The following is a 20,012-nucleotide window of genomic DNA, read 5'->3' as shown; positions in this document are numbered from 1 at the left end:
AATATATTACAGCAACCAAATAAGGATCAACTTGTCTTTCACTGCAATCTCATCTATTATAGGCAAACACGATATCTCAAACCTTTCACATCTGTGTCAAAAAAACAGGGAAACATTTTTGCTTCCACAACTCTTATGGGGACCTGTTCCAAAACCTCACTGTTCATACTTGGAAGGTGGAAAATTAACTTATTTTCACTTTGTTTCATAATACACAGGCCCATCAATTTATTTTATTCTATTAACAGCCTTGCTGGGTAAATTTTAAAGTTTCTCCTTATGCTAGTGAATATGGGTGTTAGGAATTGTAGTCAGTCTTCCAGATGAAGTCTTACAAGTGTCTTGTGTATGATGCCAGCAATTCCTTATCTCTATAGAAAATGTCAGATGATGCATCTTAGGAATATATTACTTTTTTTTTCAGATGCATTAGGTTGGTGGTTTGCAATAATCCTTTGATCAACCAAAATATCCCATTCTGACATCCTCTCCCAACAGTTATTACTATTGGGTATCAGTGAGATTTTACACTACTACTCTTCATCCCATTTTTGTTTCTCTGGTCTTCAAAACCACTAGATATTTCCTGTATGAAATTCTAAGCCTTCTCTGTCATGGTAATGATCTGCCAGCTTCATATTATTGGAAGAGCTTTACATTTTGTGGTTAGCATCGTTACTGACAGCATTAGAAAACAAATCTGTAAGGAATTCTGTTAGTTCTTGACTTTCTATTCAATTTCTTGTCTTTGCTGACGTATTTCCAAAGCCTTCCAGAAAATAAACACAAAGCAATTAAATCTTTGCAATGTAGTCTGCATCTGGAGAAGTAATTTGTATGAGGTAGCACAAAAAGTGCATTTTTTGTCAGGCTGCCACAGACCCATGGTGAATGATATGGGTCAACTGGAAAGATTCTTCAGCTGCTTACAAAAGATGCAACTCAAATATAATTACCTTCATAGTCGAAACAAATCCAAATTAAACAAATAACTGCTGGAAATTATACAACCATTTGCTAAATCAATCCATATCTATCCAACTATACCAGAGACATGCAAGCAAGTTTTAGGCAATCATTTAAATTCTTTCCATCAAAATACTCTGTTTAAATATTCATTATTGCCTTGAAAGTTTTATATTTCATCCTACAACAATATACCAACATAGATGTTAGAAATATCACAAGGAGAGGATTCCTATCAGACTTTCAATATCCTCCTACTAACCTTAGGTGGTTTAAAGGGATAGTCCGGTGAAAAGGTAATGTCAAGGAAGAAAACTCCACCTTCATATACTGACCCTGGAGGTCCCAGTATAGTTGACCTCCATTCATAAATGTTGTCTCCTTTGGGTCCAGCACTAAAATAGAAAACAAAAAAAAAATAACATAATAACCACATACAATTAAGAAAATACTGCATCAGTTACACTCTATTAGTAGTAGTGCTGGATTTGCAGCAATGCTTTGGGTTGAAAATTGAGTACTGTAGTTGATTAGTTAGTCCTGCATGACACATCTTACTGGTGTCCTGAGCTCTGTCAGTGAAGCGATATATTCAGCCAGGAAGAAGTATTAAAATCACATTATAAATTATTCAAATAAGCACAGAAAAATTCCTGGCGGTCTTATCTCAAATATTCTACTGGGCAGATGTGAAGTATTTACTGTACAAGGATACAGAGACTTTGCTGAGATGCCTTGTCACCGTCTTGCTTCACAAGCCATCCTATTTTCATCTACCTTCTCATCCACCTACCTCATCAGTAGCAGTGTAATTACACACATTATTATACAGCACATACTGTACTAATGACAGCGTGTTACAAATGACCTTGCAGCTGCACTTTCTAAGTTACTATCCTAAGGACTCCTGTCACTAGTACAGAAAGCTGCTTTAGATGGCAATTTTTATGCTATCTTAAAAAGTCATAAACAAGAAGCAGGTTCAACTGTTGGATTAAGTTAATTCAAAGTTCTCACTTAAAAACACTGTACTGAAACAATATTTAAAATCTTATCTACACAGTCAATGCTTGGAAAAAAGCAAATTAAAAACTAATGAATTTTTTGAGCATTACTATTCCAAAAGCTTATATAGCCTTTTTTCATACAACATAATGCTTATCCAAAGAAAGATGTATTTTACCCAGAGTGGCCTCTTAAGATATATGAAGACTTCTTTTTAGTTCACAGCCTGCTGATACAAGTCCTTGAAACAGGACATGAATTTTAATTAGGATCAGTTGGGATGGGAACTTCTGAATATCTGATCAATATTTTTCAAAGGAATGCAGCGTTGGTAGATTTTTTAAGTAAGTGACGTGGTATTGTCTTAAGGCATTTCTTGTGAAACTATTCTTGTTATATTTGCAATAAAGATTTCCACAGTATGCAAGGGTTAGTGAAATAACCCTGCGCACAGAACAGATGAAAGCTCTTGGCTATGCTCCATGCCTCACAATGTACCCAAGGCATACAATTATTATACGACATCATGTCATGTTCACTACTCAACTATTCATTTTGTTCGCTGAAAGTTAATAAAACCCTCTTTCACCTGAAATTCCTTGGGCTCCCTTCATTAAAACTTCTGACTGCATGATTCCCTTCATACAATGCAGTGTCTTAGTGTGGCATAGTTCATTAGTCATGGTACCTACATCAATTTTCTCTAATAGCTGTTAATGCTTCTTGGCTTTCTAAACTATGTGCTTTCTTAACAAAAATGGGTTACAGAGAATATAACATTATGGAACATTAATTAGCTATCAGCCATAGTAATACGACTAACAATTGTTTTAAAGATAAAATCTGGCTTTTAAAATGTCACAGTAGCAAAGTGTTGACTGTTTGCCATCCATCCATCCATCCATTCATCCATCCATCCATCCATCCATCCATCCATCCACCCACCCACCCACCCATCCATATTTCACAGTGTCTGCAATACATCAAGTTGCTAGCTGCCAAACAAATTTAATTTACCCAGTTCTCAGTTTGCATTAACCTTTGAATAATAAAGCACAGCTGAGACTGCTCTAAGAAACAAACCAGAAAATGAATAATTAAAAACACCTCCATGCCTTTGGAAAGACCAATGCCGAGTCAACAGGGAAGGTTTAATTGTGACTGAACTAGGCATTAAGGGACTAATTGAACTCTTTATAAACCCAAACGAGTGTGGGACTACATCAGTGCTATGATATACAAAGTTCACAGAAAGTAAAGCCTTAAAAAAAAAAAAATCAGGCAATTAGTTCAAATAGAAAGAGGTAAGAAGCAGGGGCAGCCTAAATCTTACATGAAACAAGTCTCTAATACGTGAAGGAAATCCTTTCTAATTTTCTGCAGAAAAATGTTCTAATACTTGGAGAAGAAATGACTCAGTTGATGCCAGCAGGTTAAAATGGAAGTGATATAAATGTCAATGCCTGAGAAACAGTTGAAAAAAGCAAGCAACAACAGCAAGCCCTGTCTTTATTAGAGCTTACATAGCCAGCAGAGAGGATGGTTGGGCTTTTCTTGGGTTTGAGCAAGGCTCACTTTTTTGTTCAAAACTTCCTCTGATAGTGGCAGTTTCATAATGTATATTATTTTTATTTGTTTTGCCTATTTATTTAATTGCATTAACATTTGAAATGAGCATTCATTAATTAAAATAGTTGGAAAATGCTCCATCTGCCAGTTGAACTGTTTCGGCGCATCCAGCTACAAACCCTGCCTGATCACATTCTGAGGATGCTGATTAACATTAATTGAAGGTTTTCTTTGCAAATGAGAGATGAAGCTTTATTAAGCATTTTTATTAATTCGAAGAATAGCTGGAATTGTATAGAGTGTGGGTAGATTGCTGTTATCAGTGTTGCCTGTTGGAGGGCTTGCTGGCAGCAAGGCCATTCAGCTCATGGAAAATACGGATTCATGTGCACAGTCAACAGCTGGTACTAAGGGCAACAGCATGCACAAGCATAACGTTTTTTCCCTTGCACATTAATAATACAACAAGTTTGACAGGTGTATTATCTTTGTTTCCTTTCTCTTCTAATTGTTAAGCCTTTTATTTATCCACATTATTGGCAACAAGCACTACGACTCATCAGACTTCACCAGAGAAAATTCCCATATGTGCAAGACCTCAGCCAGAGCCTGATTCTGTAAGGTTTATAATGCAAGAGGATTTAATTGCCCTTCTTTCTACATGGATATTTGCCCAGCACATTGAAACCCAAATGGTTTACATTCACTGTGATTTATATTCTGACTCTATTAGTGTTACTGGCAACTGAACCACAGATCTCAAAGAAAGTAAACTAAACATCTCAGTTCCTGGAGTCCTGTCATCTTTGGAAGGACAGATTCGGATGTACACCTGCTCAGCAAAGGGCAAAGTAACTGCCTTGAACTGAGCCGATCCCAGACAAGGCATGTAAGAGCTGGTGCTGCCAACCTGGTGCAGAATCAATGGAGATAGTACTCCCAGTGCTTCCTGTGTTATCTCCTAGCAGCAGAGGGCTGAAGGGGTGCAGCTGGGCAGGAAGGCCCTTTGAGGCTTTAAGTTACCAAGGCTTATCAAAAGGCAGCTCCCCTCTGCCATTATTTCCCACAGAGCAAAGCCTGTTCCACATGCCTGGAGCTGAGGAGGCTAGATGTGGAGCCCCTTCTGGCAGCAGCATGGGTGTATGATATTCAGGAGAAAGAAGTCAATAAAATCATTTCCTTTGTACTCCACTTTCCTTCGCCTCTGCCTGTATCCATCCATTCTGTCTCTACTTCCAACGTATGTACTTGCAAATGAAATGTATGCACTCAATTGCAGTTAGTTGCAAAATACTTTAAATGCTGCTATAACTGAATTCATTTTGCTTTAAATACACTTAATGTGCTGAGTGTTTTCCATTCCTTCAAGATGTTTTAGGCAGGCAGTCACTTGAAAGTAGTGCAGCCAAAAACTGCTTGTCCAGTACAATGAATCAAAAATCCCAGGCTTTCCCTGCATTTAGAACATACTAAAATACTCATCCTAAAATGATGTTGAAGGGCTGTGTGTAAGCAACAGCTTGTATGAGACATTCCAGATGAAAACTTATCTGGAGAAGTTAGAAAAGTACCGTTGACTTTTAGTTTTATCAGAGCTGATTTTCCATTGCCAGAATATAATTCAAAACAGTGAAAATACAGAAGGTCAAAGAAATAATGGTATCCCACATGTTTATCAAGTAGCCATATGGAATAAGTTAGTCAAAATAATGTTATTATTTTCTAATCTAAGTTAAGTTTCTTGACTAGGGATCACATGCCTCCCCGGTGTCTATAATGAGGTAGCATAACCTCATGCTTTGTTTCTGGTGAAGTGGAAAATGAGGACCAATCCAGTGTCTTCCTTTGCACTCTTTGTCTCTAATCTTGTGGGAATCTACTTTTACAGTGTAGCTGCACTCTTTAGCACAAGGGCAAGGCAAGCCTGTAGCACAAGAAAAAAAAATAAGTAACTTCAGTTGGCTTCCTACTTCTGATGTGTGAATGGTGTGTGAAGGGAGACAATCAGGCCAAATAAAACAGGAAAGCAGGATGGCTGAGAATCCTTCCCATTCTTCAGTATTCAGAAAGAACTGGAAATGTTCTTCCTGACTGGCTGAGGTTAAGTTCATTTTTATCTTCTTCTTTAGAATAGGGTGGAACCAGTCGGTTGCACTAACTTTGTCCATGCTAACTTACGTTCTTTGATATTCTCCATGGTAATTCATCTTTGTCTAATGTGAACTGCATCAGCACATAGAAACAAACCTCAGAACTGCGGTTCCCCTGCATGAAGTGCAGTCCGTGGTGTACACAGACCCTCTAACTATCTTTGGTAACATATGGCAGCAGCAGAAGGGCCTATGTAATGTTTACTGTTTAAGCAATTTACCTCTGAAGATAGCTCACCACACAATCATTTCCCCTTGCAAGACATACAGCACAATTTCTTGCAGTCCTGTTTTGTGCACATCTAAAGTCATGCTGGAATTGATTCTGCCTCTAGCAGCCTCAGTGAATTCTTCTGAGAAGCCACTTGTCCTGAGGGCACAGTGGATACTAAACTATTGGGAGATTGGCAAAATAATTTAAGAGTGCAGCTGGTGGGAAAAGAGGATGAATGTGACAAAACAGAAGACTGCAGATTCAGCTCTCAGTGAAGATACATCTCCTGAGAAACTCAGATGAAGCCTCATTAAAACAATCCCAGTACGTAATCCTGCGCTGTTTTGAATGCTGTGCTAAGCAAAAGCATTTCTTTGGTCTGCACCACAAAGCAGGACTGTCCCTGGGCCAAGTGATTAGCAGTGGGGCTCTGTGGCTGCTGGATAACCTGGGAAGAAGTAAATAAGCAGAAGGCATACTGAAGCCATCAATACCTGACCCATGGGCACACCCAGCCTAGGCCTATGCAACAAGATGCAAAAACAATAGAGTTGAGAAGTGCTGGCATCATGCCCTCACGAGCAGCTGTTGTCCTCAGCCCTCCTTTCCCACTGCTGTCTCTTAGGCAGTGTCAGTAGCACCAGTCATCTACTCTCTTCCCAGTTTCCTCTTCTCTCCATTTTCCACTCCCACTCAGGTTTTCATCCCCTCCTCTTCCCTCATTACTGACAATTCTTCCTGTATTTTCTAGTTTCTCTTTGAGTGTGCTGCCTTTCCCTGCTTGCTGCGTGATAAGAAATTTCTTCATGGAAGATATTTCTTCCTTTCAGATTCATGCAGATCTCCTTCCCCATAAGCACTCCTTTTTTTCTCCTATGCATAGCCATCAACACATCCTGCTATTTTTTGTCTCTCTAGAAAGGAGGGGATTGGAAATGGTGCAGGGGAATTTTATTTCAGTAAAGCAGTTACTCTTTTTGTTCTGCTCTTTCTCCATTGCCTTTCTTCTGAGACATACAAAATGAAGAGCAAGCAGAGCAGGTGCTGCAGTAACAGTGGGGTAGGGAAGGGAAAGGAGTCACAGCCGCCTACCTAAATGCTCCAGTGATATCAGTAGGTACTTTTATAAATGTATACAATAAACAGTTGCCACAGCATCCAAGGGAATACATTTCTACAAAACAAAAACAAAGAGATAAGCAATGAGCACTGAGACTGCCTGTGGCAGTGGGCACAGCTGTATGGTTAATAACATCTCTGCTATGAATAAAATTAGTAGGCTAGTCTCCTAAAATCAAAGAACAATTAAAGAAATAAGCCCCTTCATTATTAGAGAGAAGCACTGAACTTTGGCTGTAGCATTCATGACCTCATCATGACACAAACCTTTCCCAGATTTGTACCTTTAGAATGTATGACTTCATTTTACTAGATCTCATCTGTAGTGCAAAAGCTTGTTTTTCCATAATCTATATAGGTCACTACAAAAGTAATGCCTCCTATTTATTTCCATGGAAACTACAACAAAAAGTATGATAACACTATGAAAGAGTAAATTGTCAGCTACAAAGTACTATTTTTCATATATAGCCACCACCATAAGCCAAGTGTGTGGATGAGTTGATAGAGACACTTCCTTTTGAGAAGTGACAGCTACACATGGCCATCCAGAATGTGACTTGTTTCATGCCACTGCTGAAATACACCACCAGCCTCACTGTGCTCTCATCCACTATTTGGTCTCCATAAACATTCAGCAAGCATTGATGAATGTCACTGGGTGCCATGTTTTCTGCAGAGGAATTCAGTTACACACCTTTGCTTCATACACGTCAGACTGTGCCTCTACTGCCATCTGTCATGTAGCAACAGAACGTAACAGAATGTTGCTGGGAAGGTTCAACCTCTGCTTCATACAGCCAAAATCCACTTTCAATGTCGTGGCCAACATAATAAAAGAGGAAGTATTATTTTTGGAGCAGTACATGTATAACACTGAAGCTTGGGTCTATGCTATATCCACTATTTGGTCAACCTGCCATACTACTGATATACCAACTGGTATGTTGGTATATCAAAATAATTAGATAAAGTAAGCACCATTTTGGGGTATACATCTTTCATGAAACTTATTTATTCATAATGGAAACTGAAGGTGAAGCAACTGGGCCACTAGTCACTCAGAAAGGCTTTAGCAGAAAGAGATTTTAGATAAATCACTCTTACCACTCAGCTTCCACAACAGTGAGAAAATTCACTGTAATTCACTGAAAACCTGGCTCAGATCCTCTCCCTGTTCTTCCAGTTTTGTGATTAAAACCATTTTTCCATAAGAAACTTAGAAGAAAAAATATTACTTTGAGGCAAGCACTAAGAGAAGGAGGATATTAAGATATTTTTCTAACGCATGCTACAATCCCTTCAAAATGGTTATATCCTGATTTCATCATATGCTTTTTATTGAAGTCAGTTAACATTTCCATCTACACTTTGGAACCAATGTGTTCGTGGTAAATGTGTCTGGAAGGACACCTAAGACAACAGATCCCAATGAGCTGTCAAAGGTGCAGCAATATATTACTGGGTAATGCTAGATATTATTTCATATAGTTACTGAGAGCAATTGAATTCTGTACAATATGGCACTGTCTCACTGTTAGCCTCCTCTAGTTTTAGCAGGCTGTTTCTTAGCGGTACATTTATCACCAAAAGCAATTCTCAGTTTAACTCTGGGGCTTCCAGCCACTTTCTTTCTTGCAAGAAACCTGCGGCACACTGGCTCAGTGTGCCTGAAGTCAGTATGAAGCAGGTTTTTTTTTGTTTTTGTTTTTTTTTTGTGATTAAACTTTTCTGCTTGCCTGCCTCTGGAGTCATTAAAAATTATTAAGGGAACCTGAAACACAGGTTCCCTCCTGCTGGAGCTGTGTTGTGTTTAAAATTCATAAGTTTTGGCCACAGTAAAAATAACAAGTAGATTAAGAACAAAGCAAATGTCACTTTATTATTCGCTACTAAGTAATAACACTGAAAAGTATTAAAGGCATCCCAGCACTTTTGCAGACTGGTATTATTCCAAGAGTACTGCAGTGCTGTTATCCTCCAAAGCCCTGTCTTCAGAGCGTTCCTGAGACAGACACCATCATGGAGAGAACTGCTTCTTAATGCACAAAGCAGTTATTTATATTACAGTATCTACAGCAATTTATTCATTGCAAACACCATTACACAGTGTATGATCACAGCATGCTGAGTATTCACAATGAGATTTTAAAAATGGCAATTTTGTTAAGTATTCTCCACTTTGTTCAGCTGAACCAAATTTTCATGAAACCTTTCACAGAAGGCTTTCCTTGTTCAGCATTGGAAACAATGATTTGCCTCCCATGACACATCTACGGGTTCAATTCCCTTTTGCCATGTTTTCTCTTTTTCCTTTCAAAGTAACATCACTAACTACAGTTCCAGATCCTTTATACCAACAGAAATGAACAGTATATTTTAAATAAAATATTTATTGGCCTGATTTGCCTCTACAGTAAATTATATCAGGAGTGGCTTGTAGTCATATTTTAGCTAAAGAGGAAAACAAGTAACCAGGAATGAAAACCACTACAAATAAATGAAAAGACATTCCTGGGACCTTTTAACATGACCTCCAATCTTGCAGCTTGCCAGGTGATATTATTTCCTTGTAGCTCCCAATTTGCTTTTCCCTGAGGTTTTCTTTTCTTTCCCAGTATGATAATTTATTTTCCCAATTGTAACCAGTTTTTAATTTCACAACATTTCCCCTTACCCACACCAGCTGTAGTTTTGCATTCTATTTTTACCAAGTTAAACAGCAAACATGTCACAAAGCAGTGCGGTGGCACCATCAGGCATTATATTCATAAATTCTAAATCTAATTTAAAGGGATGAAGTGATTGAGTGTGGACAGATAGCACAGAAACCCCATAGCAGCCAGAAGATTTAAGAGGTGCAGTGTGCAAGAAAGCATTCTTTAGAACAGCACTTCAGTTTCTGTGGAAACCTTAGAGGCAGCACAGAGAAGGAGAGGTAGACAGGGCTAAGGCAGCCCATCTCCCACAGTCCAGAAAGACTCGTAATTCATACATATAGTACATTCAAGGCTTTGGATATGAAATCCATTTGATTTGTTGATTTGATCATTTATATAAAAATGATCCTGAACTCCCACTCTTCGTTGGAAATTATGAAAAATGAAAAAAAGCTCACACATGCAATGTTGGTTTTTTTTGTTTGCTTGTTTCTTTTTTTTTTTTTTTGTGATGGATGTATTTGCTGAACTGCTTCTAAAGTGTCCTTCATTTTCTCATGAGGAACTGAGGGATTTCCTTTTTTCCTTCCCTCATGGTGAGACCTCATGTCAAGAACTGAGTTGGGTTTGCAGCTTCTGGGGTGGAAGACTGCAGGCTAAAGTGAGTGCACTGACATGCAGCAGTGCCTACTAGCTCTACTAGTTTACACCATGAGTCCACAACTCCTCTGCACATAGTGGGGATCAAGAGCAAGTAGAAGAAGTGAGGGAAAACAACGCACCTCTATCATTCATCCTCAGTTTTACATTACATTAGAACTAGTAACTGTATCATGAATATCACGGCATTTTACAGCATTTACAAAACGAATGGCAAAGCAGCAGTATATCAGAGTACTTTAATACCTGCCCATATCTCATATATCTTAGCCCGACGTTACAATATCAAATTCCAGTGGAATAAAGACAGAGACTTTCACTCTTTTTCCTATTGCCTGCTTTTAAATTATAGAAGGTGAACCGATTTTCTGAACAACTTTGGTTAAACTTCATCAACTGTTTAACTGTTCAACTTCCAGTATTCCTGCTTTTCTCAAACAGCTTGCATTTTAAGTTTGAGTGGCAAATGCATTTAGACATTAAAATGGGTTTGTCAGCTTTCCTAAAACATAAGCATGAAAAGATGTTTAATAGCTCTCAATTTATTACGACTATTAAATTTTTTTTTAATTGAAAGACCAAGAACACAAGATAATAGGGGAACTTTTAAACTGAAACTGGACTTAGTAGTGTCCACAGCCATACCATATAATGATATAACTTACAGAAAACTGTGATTGATAAATTCAGCATAATGAGGTCATTAACTTTAGTTTCCAACATGAGAGCAAAAATGATTCCACATTTTGTTTAACATACAAAGCCAAGGTAAAACTATACTTTTAGGCAACTTTTCTATTTCAGCTACTTAAAGTCTATTTAAACTTGAGAATCGTTGACTGCTGTTTGTTTAGCATATTGAATTTTTCATGTTATTATTGGCCATTAAATTATAAAATTAAACAAACAAAATAAATATGATCCTATATAGTTAACTACTGAAACAAAATCTCTTTAAACATCACCAAATGTCAGAGAAATTCTAGGTGGATATGTAAGAGGTTTTTTCAATCTTATCCAAAGATGATCTTTACAGTCTCTTATTTTAAGTAACATTAACAAATTCTGCAGTAGCCAACCATTTCAGTAACTGAGAATCATAGAATCATAGAATGGCCTGGGTTGAAAAGGACCACAATGATCGTCTAATTTCAATCCCCCTGTTATGTGCAGGATTACCAACCAGCAGACCAGGCTGCCCAGAGCCACATCCAGCCTGGCCTTGAATGCCTCCAGGGATGGGGCATCCACAACTTCCTTGGGCAACCTGTTCCAGTGTGTCACCCAGGATGAATTCTAACATATATAGATGTGTATATTCTGAAGATTATGACTACTACAAGCAAAATATCATTATTTTTCATTGTTCCTCAGAAAGATTGCTCAGCATACTCACTACTCATTGTTTCCCCCACTTAAAAATAATTTATCAAACAGCCTGTTAAAAAATTTTATTTGCTCAAGCCTGTCATCTTTAATAATTCAATCTATGGGCAGTTGTCTGAATAGCAGCCTCAAAATTGTGATACCTTATGCAAAAAGAGTGATAGTGTAGTTTTTTTTTTTTTTTTTTTTTTGTTTTTTATGAAGTGGTCTGACCCTGAGATTTCCTTTTTCTAAGTTCTAGAGTCCTCAGTTTCTAGAGATAAGCTGATTATAAAACTAACCCAAGACACCAAAAGAGGAAAAACAACAAGAAATCAAATAAATTAGCTTCCACAGAGAGACCTCAAGCACTTGGTTGTGTGGCCAGCAGAGCTACCCTTCTGCCTGTCCTGTAAAGAGGAAAAGGCTCAGAGAGACTCTCCTCATTTCAGTAAGAGATTCACACATGTTTACATGTGAATTGCTTGCTTACGCGAGGAAACAACTCTATATTATGGCACAGATTAACTAACATGATGTTAAACACATTATAAAACAAGTCATTTCCTCCTGAGTAAACAAGCCTATAAAGCCAACAGGCACAGAAAAAGGAAATTTGATTCTGAGATCCATATACTTCAAAAGCAGATTCCTTTTATTTAGTCAATTTAGTTAAGAGGCTGTCTTATTTCTCCTGATCTCTGGTAAACAGAAGAAAATATGCTTGGTAATTGTTGGCAAACTGACACGTTTTTCTAACATTTGTTATTCATTTGAAATTATTCTCATATTTCAAAATGGAGAGCAGCCACAGGTCCAAGGTGAAAAAAACCTTAAAATATCTCAGCTTTTCACTGAGACTGGTTGACCACATTTGCAGGCTGCATTCTGACTTATCAGAAACAAACAACCCTGCAAAACCCAGTTTGCTCTGCAGTTTCTGCAAGGACGGAGGAATTTCTACCACTTGACCAACCAGCCCAAATGATTGGGGATCTAGGACGCTCTTGAGGAGTGTTGGAGCGAGACCACTAAGGCTTCTTAAGGTGCACTTTCCCTGGGGTGGAACACATAGATACATCACAAAGTGAATAGAAAATAAGACAGATGGGAATTTCTCATTTTTCTGTCCATCAGTATAATTTTCTCCTAGAATATTTTGGGAACAAGGCTGAGGTTATGAAGGGGATCACGTTGGACCAATCTTTGCCCTTTTATGTCACTGGAAATCCTCTCAAGGTCAGAGCTGGAGTTACAGTGTAAACTTGTTAAAATGATCAGTAGCTCCAGAAATTCTACTTGTGCCACAGCCAACCATAAGAACAGAGGCTTCCTAAAGTATTTTTCAGTAAGTTCATTTAGGACAGATGAGGTGGAGTCAACATTCTTCTCACTACACCGATCTTCACTGCACTTCCAGGATGAGGATTTGTGATTAGAAAAATCTAACACATTGGGTTCATCCCTGATTTTGTTCTAAACCATTAGGGTGGACATCAGTCCTGGTCCTGGAAAGTGCGTGGCTTGCAGGAGCAGATTCCCAGCTGTAGGACACACTCAGACGAAGTTGGGGACCTGTTTGCAAAAGCAGCCTTTGTCATAGAGCTGGAGTTCATACAATCAGTCACGCATTATCTGCTTTAGAAGTGATACCTTCTCTAATGAGCAATCAACATTTCTTATTAGTACAGGACAGGCAGCATTCTAGCCTGTAAGTTGTAATCAACTCATCTAACTGAAGAATTAAACTTCACCTATAAGGGAGCAGTTTTTACTTCTATTTTTGATAATTGCAATGTAGATTTTCTATATCAAGATATAATAATAATAGCTGAAATTGCCATTTTACATAGGTTGCTCCAAAAGTAATGCCTCCCATTTATTTTCATGAGAACTACAACAGATAGAAATTGCTCAACAACACTATTTGATGGAGCAAACTCTCAGCTACAAAACACTATTTTTCAACATAGTCACCATCATTTGCCAGGCATTTTCACGAGCCACAAACAAGAGCCTTCATTATGTATTCATAAAAATCTGTGCTAGGAGAGGTGACCTACTGTTGCCATCACCACTGCTGAAATGGACCACTCACTGCCTCATGGGGCTCACATCCACTGTCTGGTTTCCACAAACATTCAGCAAACACCTATGAATGTCAAGGGGTGCAATGTTTTCCGCATGAAGAAATTCAGTTACACACCTTAGCTTCATATACACTTCCACATCAGATGCTATTCTGTCAGAGTGCTCTTCTGCTGCCATCTGTCATATGGCAACAACATGTAATGGAATACTGGTGCGAAGCTTCAGCCTCTACTGTCATACCACTAACATCTGCCTCTGATATTATGAACTAACATAACGAAATAGGAGGCATTATTTTCAGAGCAGCCCTCGTCATAATTTCCTTGGGAACAACAATTTGGAATCCTTATTCACACAGATGTTTTTTGCATGATAAAAATTATATTAGTGTTATTTTCTTTCCTATTTTCAGTTCCAGCTCATCTCCCTGCTTCAGCTGCTGGTGATACTGTCTCTCATCACTGTTTATTTGTTCATAACATTACTGGTTGTGTGCATTCATTGCAGTAAGTGACAAAAGCTGGTCTGAGTCAGAACTAGCACCATGAGAAGAACCACACAACAGAAAACCAGTCATTCTGAAATTTTCAACTGGAAAAAGACATGAATCTTAACCTGTGAACAGCAGAGTTACATTACTTATTTTTATCATATTGCTTATCTTCATTGTCCTAATCAAGCTTGTTTAATCATTGTATATTCAAAGCAAATAGCACATGACCACAATTACTAAACTCTGCACTCAGAATAACGTGGATACATTTCTATAAATGATTAATTGCTACATACCACAACCACATTACGGGATATACATTGTCCTGTTACACTCAGGCTCCATACAAACTACTGCTTTCAGAAAGACTCGCTAAAAAAACTGAAAATACATGTACAAAATGGGGGGACATTGAAGAGAATGCAGGATGGATAGGAGTGCAATGGGGGGTAATGAAGGAAAGGGATTATTCACTAGCAAAGAGTAGGAATTTACACAGAAGAAGGTGTTTTCTCCTCTTTATGGTATTCACAGGAAGGCAAGTATGACTGGAGTTAATGGCTATGAGCTACAGAAATGTTCATTTTGTGGTCTCTGGTTCAATGCTAGACTAGATGGCTTCTGTCCAAATCGTGTGTGCTTGGAGGCTCTTTGGTGGTCTGCGTTTAATGAGCAGTTTTTTAATAAATCTATTTCTCAGTGGACAAATGTCCCAGGTCATAAGAATATCATTGCTGACTGTAATGCTGCTGGAAGCTCTGCTTGGATGGAGGAAGAAATCCTCCTTGGCTCCATGTGCATTCTTCTTACAGAAGCACACAGAATGCCATGAGAAAGCATGCCATACAGCTGGATGTCTTTGCTGGTGATTCGTGGGTTAAGTGGAAACACAACTGTACAATTCCTTGTAATGGTCAGTCCACAAACATTGCAGTGGGTGTAATCATTCAAATAGAAAGACATCTTGTTTTTTTCTAGTGCAGAGGAATGGCATGGCAGAGACATTTAAAGCCTTTGAATATTTAAAGCCGGTTTAAATAACTTGGATGTGATCAAAATCAGTAATGGTTTACCTGCAATGTTAGTGACAATTTAGCAGAAATCTTGCTGTCTGAGAAAGACTTAAATACACCACTTTCCATATTAAGAGGAAAAAGTATTCCTCTGTCAGATCATATCAAATTGCAACAGCGTGGTGTGCCCATGTATTCTTGTTGTACATTTCTGCACTTACGCTGCTTTCGATGCTTTCAAAATAATCCTTTTTCAAAATTAATGTACTTGTCAATTGTACATTCTGGAAGAGAGAGCAGATGTTTCTTCACAACTGTATGCACAGCTTTTTGAAGAAAATTTTGTTTATTAATAGTAATCGGTTTCTCATCGCTTCGCAATTTCTTAGATAATGGTGTAAAACACAATTTTCCCTTTGCGTTCTCTGCATACTGAAGAGACAGATGCGGCTGCAAGAGACTACTTACACTGAGGGCAAAACTTAGTACTGCTTAATGTGACTTAACGACTAAAAAATGTGTATCATTTAGAGACGGCATGCAGTACTCAGCTAAGATATTATGGTCAATGAGTACACTTCCCTGCCAGTCAGTAAAAGGATTTGGAATTAAATCAGTTTTTATTTTATTTGTTCAAGTAGACACATTAAAAGCAGCAGAGCTAACCACATGAGTAACACAAATGGGATTTAGTTCTTGCTCTTAATCTTCTTCGAGACAGAAGCTCACATATAACAATATCTAATTCAGCTTGAAACATCAAACTGAGAGAAAGAGGGAGAAAAAAGAAGACCACAAAAAGGCTATTTTACAGCTGCACAGACATGCAAACACCTCTAGGAACTTCACTTAATGAGGACAGTCACTTCCAGCTATCGCACCCCAACCCATGACAATCTTTGCATGGAAGCATTTCTTTCTCCCCCAAGCAGCATTATCAAGTTAGTGCAGTTTCCTCAAAACACATCCATGCCATATTTAAAACCCAGAGTACAGCTTATGAAGGGCTGGAGCTGTGCTCTGAGAACAGCCACCCACCCACCTCAACACACTCACCCACACTAGCAGACGTCCCTATGAAGTGTAGCAGAAATGACAGGAGAATGTCAGGGCAGAGGAATTTCCTTGGGCTGGTGTCAAGTGACACTTGTGTAGCAGCAATAACAAAGACTCTGCACAAAGCTGATCCTTAATTACCTCAAGACAGGCTGTACACCAGGAAACAGCCAGCTCAGCAGTGTTCAGCACACAAAGCACCGTTTCCCTGATGGGATGCATCAGGCTTAGTGCTTTCCTCCTTTTTCCTAAAAGCACCAAAGTGTTCCTTTCAGGCGCTCTGCTGAAGGCCGCACCAGGCGTGCTCAGCCACCAGGCTGTGGTGCTTCCCATTTTAAAATCTCCCACTGTAGTGAGTCTCGTAAAAGAAATCTTGTGTGTGCAATTGTATATGCAAATTCGTGTTGATCTTCTTTACTTTATTTTCAGTTTACCACGTTAGGAAATGTGTCCTAACACTGTATTCTCAGATCATAAAAAGAAAACCGCCAAAGCTTCAGAATAAAAAAAAATTCCCCAAAAGACAACAGAGCAATGCAACTGTGAAAAATCCAATGCACTAAGCAGAGGCAAGAGGATGGTGATGCACTGGAACAGTTTGCTCAGAGAGCTGTGGATGCCCCATCTCTGGAGGTGCTCAAGGCTAGGTTGGATGAGCCCCGGGCAGCCTGAGCTGGTGGGGGGCAGCAATGTCCACGGCAGGGGGGATAGAACTCTTCAAGGTTCCTTCCAATCTAAGCCATTCTGATTCTATTGATTCTATAACCCATGAAACCTGCAAAGACCTTTTCAGCTTCTCCCTTCTCCGTGTCCTTCTTCCACTGAAGACTTAAAGCCAGTACAGGATTCCTTCTCTATTAGATGTCTAGTTCTGTCCAGGTCTGTTGATTGTGAAGCTAAGATACAGCAATATGTCCATGAAGCAGCTGGATGCACAGTTCCTCTTACACATGCTCCCAGCCAACTCTTTGGATAGCCAGGTCTCCAAATATCTGAGGTCAGATCAGTCACAATGCGATAAAGGTGCGAGTAGGTAACCATGCTGTGAAAACTGCAGCATATTCCTTTAGCACTTTCTCTCATACTCTGTCCGAGAAAGCCTTGCTCACTTGCTCACAGTTAAAGGACAAATCTGATCTTTCACAGGCGAAATGAAAGAGGAGGCACAGGAAGGTATGGGGTACGAGGATGTCCCCACATGTGCACTCTAATGATGTCAATGCCCACCAAGCCCTGGCCGGGGCTGCCTGAGGGCATTCTCTAAGCAGTGCGTCCAGCAATGTGAGGGTAGTCAGTACTGAAAATGAGTTTTCTATATTTAAAGAATATTTCTATTTTCATTTAGATTTTTATGCTTCTATTCAACTAATCAATAGTAGTGATTATTGGTGACTTTGGGACTCAAATCTTTGTCAAAGTTTTAAAAAATCACAACACTTCTGAATTTTCTCTGCAGAGGTAAAAAGTTACACTGAGTAGCATGGGAAATGAGAAGAATAAATTAAAAGAAAAAGAAGTCTGGCTTCTTTTATTTACTATAGTGTGTGTTATTTTTAATTTACCAATTTAAATACCCCGGTGCTCTGGTTTCCAGCAGTACCACTAAAGAAAGTGCCCCAAAAGAAACAATGCACATAAATCCACAGGTTCAGAAACCCACCCTGCTCATCAGCCACTTCTTTCTATAAAGTCCTGAGCAAAGAAATTCCCTTTTTGATGACAATCAGAAAGTTGAGATAAACTGGCAGTTGAACTAAATTTATCTTTCTCAAAAATATGGTTGTGAGAATAAGGGTTGTTCACAAATGAGGTGACCAGCTATCTCCTTGGATTTGACTGCAAATACTTCATTTAAATACAGAATCATAATATTTGCAGACAGAAATTACACACATCATGTCTTTCTAAATCTGTCTGCCACTGTCCAGAGGTTTTTGTGGTAAAGAAACCAGAATAAACAGCAGGAAGTAACAGTGGTTTAAAAAAATATATATTTTTTGAGAATGAATTAGTATTAGCAACATCAACAGCTGGAGAATTTATCCAATTTTAGTGCAGATTTAGTGCAAGTTAGATGACACCGTCACAAATAAAATTTCGATGTATGGTTACCAATTTAGGCAACAACACTAATGAAAATTTTTGTACTGGCATATCTCTTGTCCAAGGAAGCTGTGACTTTTTTTCATTCCTTTTCATGTTTCTCTATAACAGCCACAAGTATTTTTCATTTGTGGGCTATAAAACATTACAGTTATTCTTTACATATGGCACTGGCATACTTGTTATAGCTATCCAGTGTACATTTCAATACCAAAATACATTTCTCAGTTTAATATACTACTAATGAATCAAATAAAATTCAAGTGGTTTGGGGCTTCAGCTGACATTTTAATTTATTACCCCTGAAATCACATCAGGAGGAGAAGTGGCCTTGTAACTCTTACTGAGTGCTGAGGAGGCTGCAGTGCAACGCACTATAATTCCCCCTATTAATTTATCATTCTGGAATTTAAAACAACTTCCAAATTTTAGAAAAAATATTTACAGAGCTGATAATATTATTTTTCAGGGGAGTGTCTGTTATACTACACAGATATCTAAGAATAAACAAAAACAAAACAAAAACAAAAAACCAAACCAAACCAAAAAAAACACACAAAAAACAAAACCATAAGCAAATAGAAATCCCAAATTACTTTTTTTTTTTTTAATCATTTCAAGCAAAAGACTTTGCTTCTTTAAAACATTTCTTGCCAGACTGCCTCATCAAAGAATGAACCACAACCAGAAGCCCCCGAATGGAGAGCAATGTTCCATGCTAAACAGATTTTCAAACACTCTGACATCTCACGGTCTTCATTCACTCTGCAGCATTACTTAAAGAGACACGCTGAAGAAAAAAGAGGAAGGTTCAGAGCAACACCCAGCTATTTCCCGTGGGCTTCCCAGCACTGCCAAGGAGAAGACCTGGCCTCCAAGGGTTAGAGAATGACGCTATGAAGCCGTCTCTCTCAGCCGCACGTACATAGCCTGCAGGCAATGCTCTACAGCGGGTAAACCTTAATAGCATGTTGCTGCAAATACTTTCTCCTGGGTGACGTCAATGAAAATATTCACAGTACTATAAAGAGGAGTCATTAATTATTGTCAGATCTTACAGAACATTAGGACCTAGCACTGAAAATACATACCGATGCGAACGGCAATGTTTTGGGCGCATAAAGCTACTTAAGGACACAAGCTTTTCACAACCAGGTTCATTTTCAATTCCAGGCTGCAGCTTGCTGGTTTTGACAGCAAAGTGGCAAGTCCAATTTCAGGAACTGAAATATATTATCTTATAGTATTATTTTTCAGCAGTACACTACCAGGAGGCACAAATGAAAAAGGCCTGTTTTGTTCTGTTGGGCAGTGAATAAAATCAGCTACCCAAGGTTGGAACAAGTCCTAAGATATTTGTGTGGGATTTTCAGGGGGTTTTGTCATTGGTTTTTGTGGGTATGCAATACGAGATTAGTATCCATAGCAGGCAGAGAGCACAAGGCTTGTTATCAGCGCAGCAAGAAAGCCACACAGGTTTCATCTGTTCGGCAGAAGTTCACAAACAGGACGTTCTGTGCCAAACATCTACATGTGCCATACCACATG

General features: G+C 38.6%; 1 protein-coding gene across 2 annotated transcripts in view; it reads right to left on the bottom strand.

Annotated features, from left to right (window-relative positions):
* Nucleotides 1-20,012, bottom strand: part of LOC128085180 (ubiquitin-conjugating enzyme E2 E2) — a 205,173-nt gene that overhangs the window by 35,470 nt on the left and 149,691 nt on the right. For both annotated transcript variants that reach the window (XM_052692281.1, XM_052692280.1), the window contains exon 4: nucleotides 1,229-1,361. In XM_052692281.1, coding sequence (XP_052548241.1) covers nucleotides 1,229-1,361 — 133 coding nt within the window. The remainder of the gene's footprint in view (nucleotides 1-1,228; nucleotides 1,362-20,012) is intronic.

Source organism: Tympanuchus pallidicinctus, unplaced genomic scaffold (assembly GCF_026119805.1).
Source record: "Tympanuchus pallidicinctus isolate F22 unplaced genomic scaffold, pur_lepc_1.0 scaffold3, whole genome shotgun sequence".
Taxonomy (NCBI): domain Eukaryota; kingdom Metazoa; phylum Chordata; class Aves; order Galliformes; family Phasianidae; genus Tympanuchus; species Tympanuchus pallidicinctus.
Note: the sequence above shows the minus strand (reverse complement) of the source record. Positions and strands in the feature narration are given on the sequence as shown.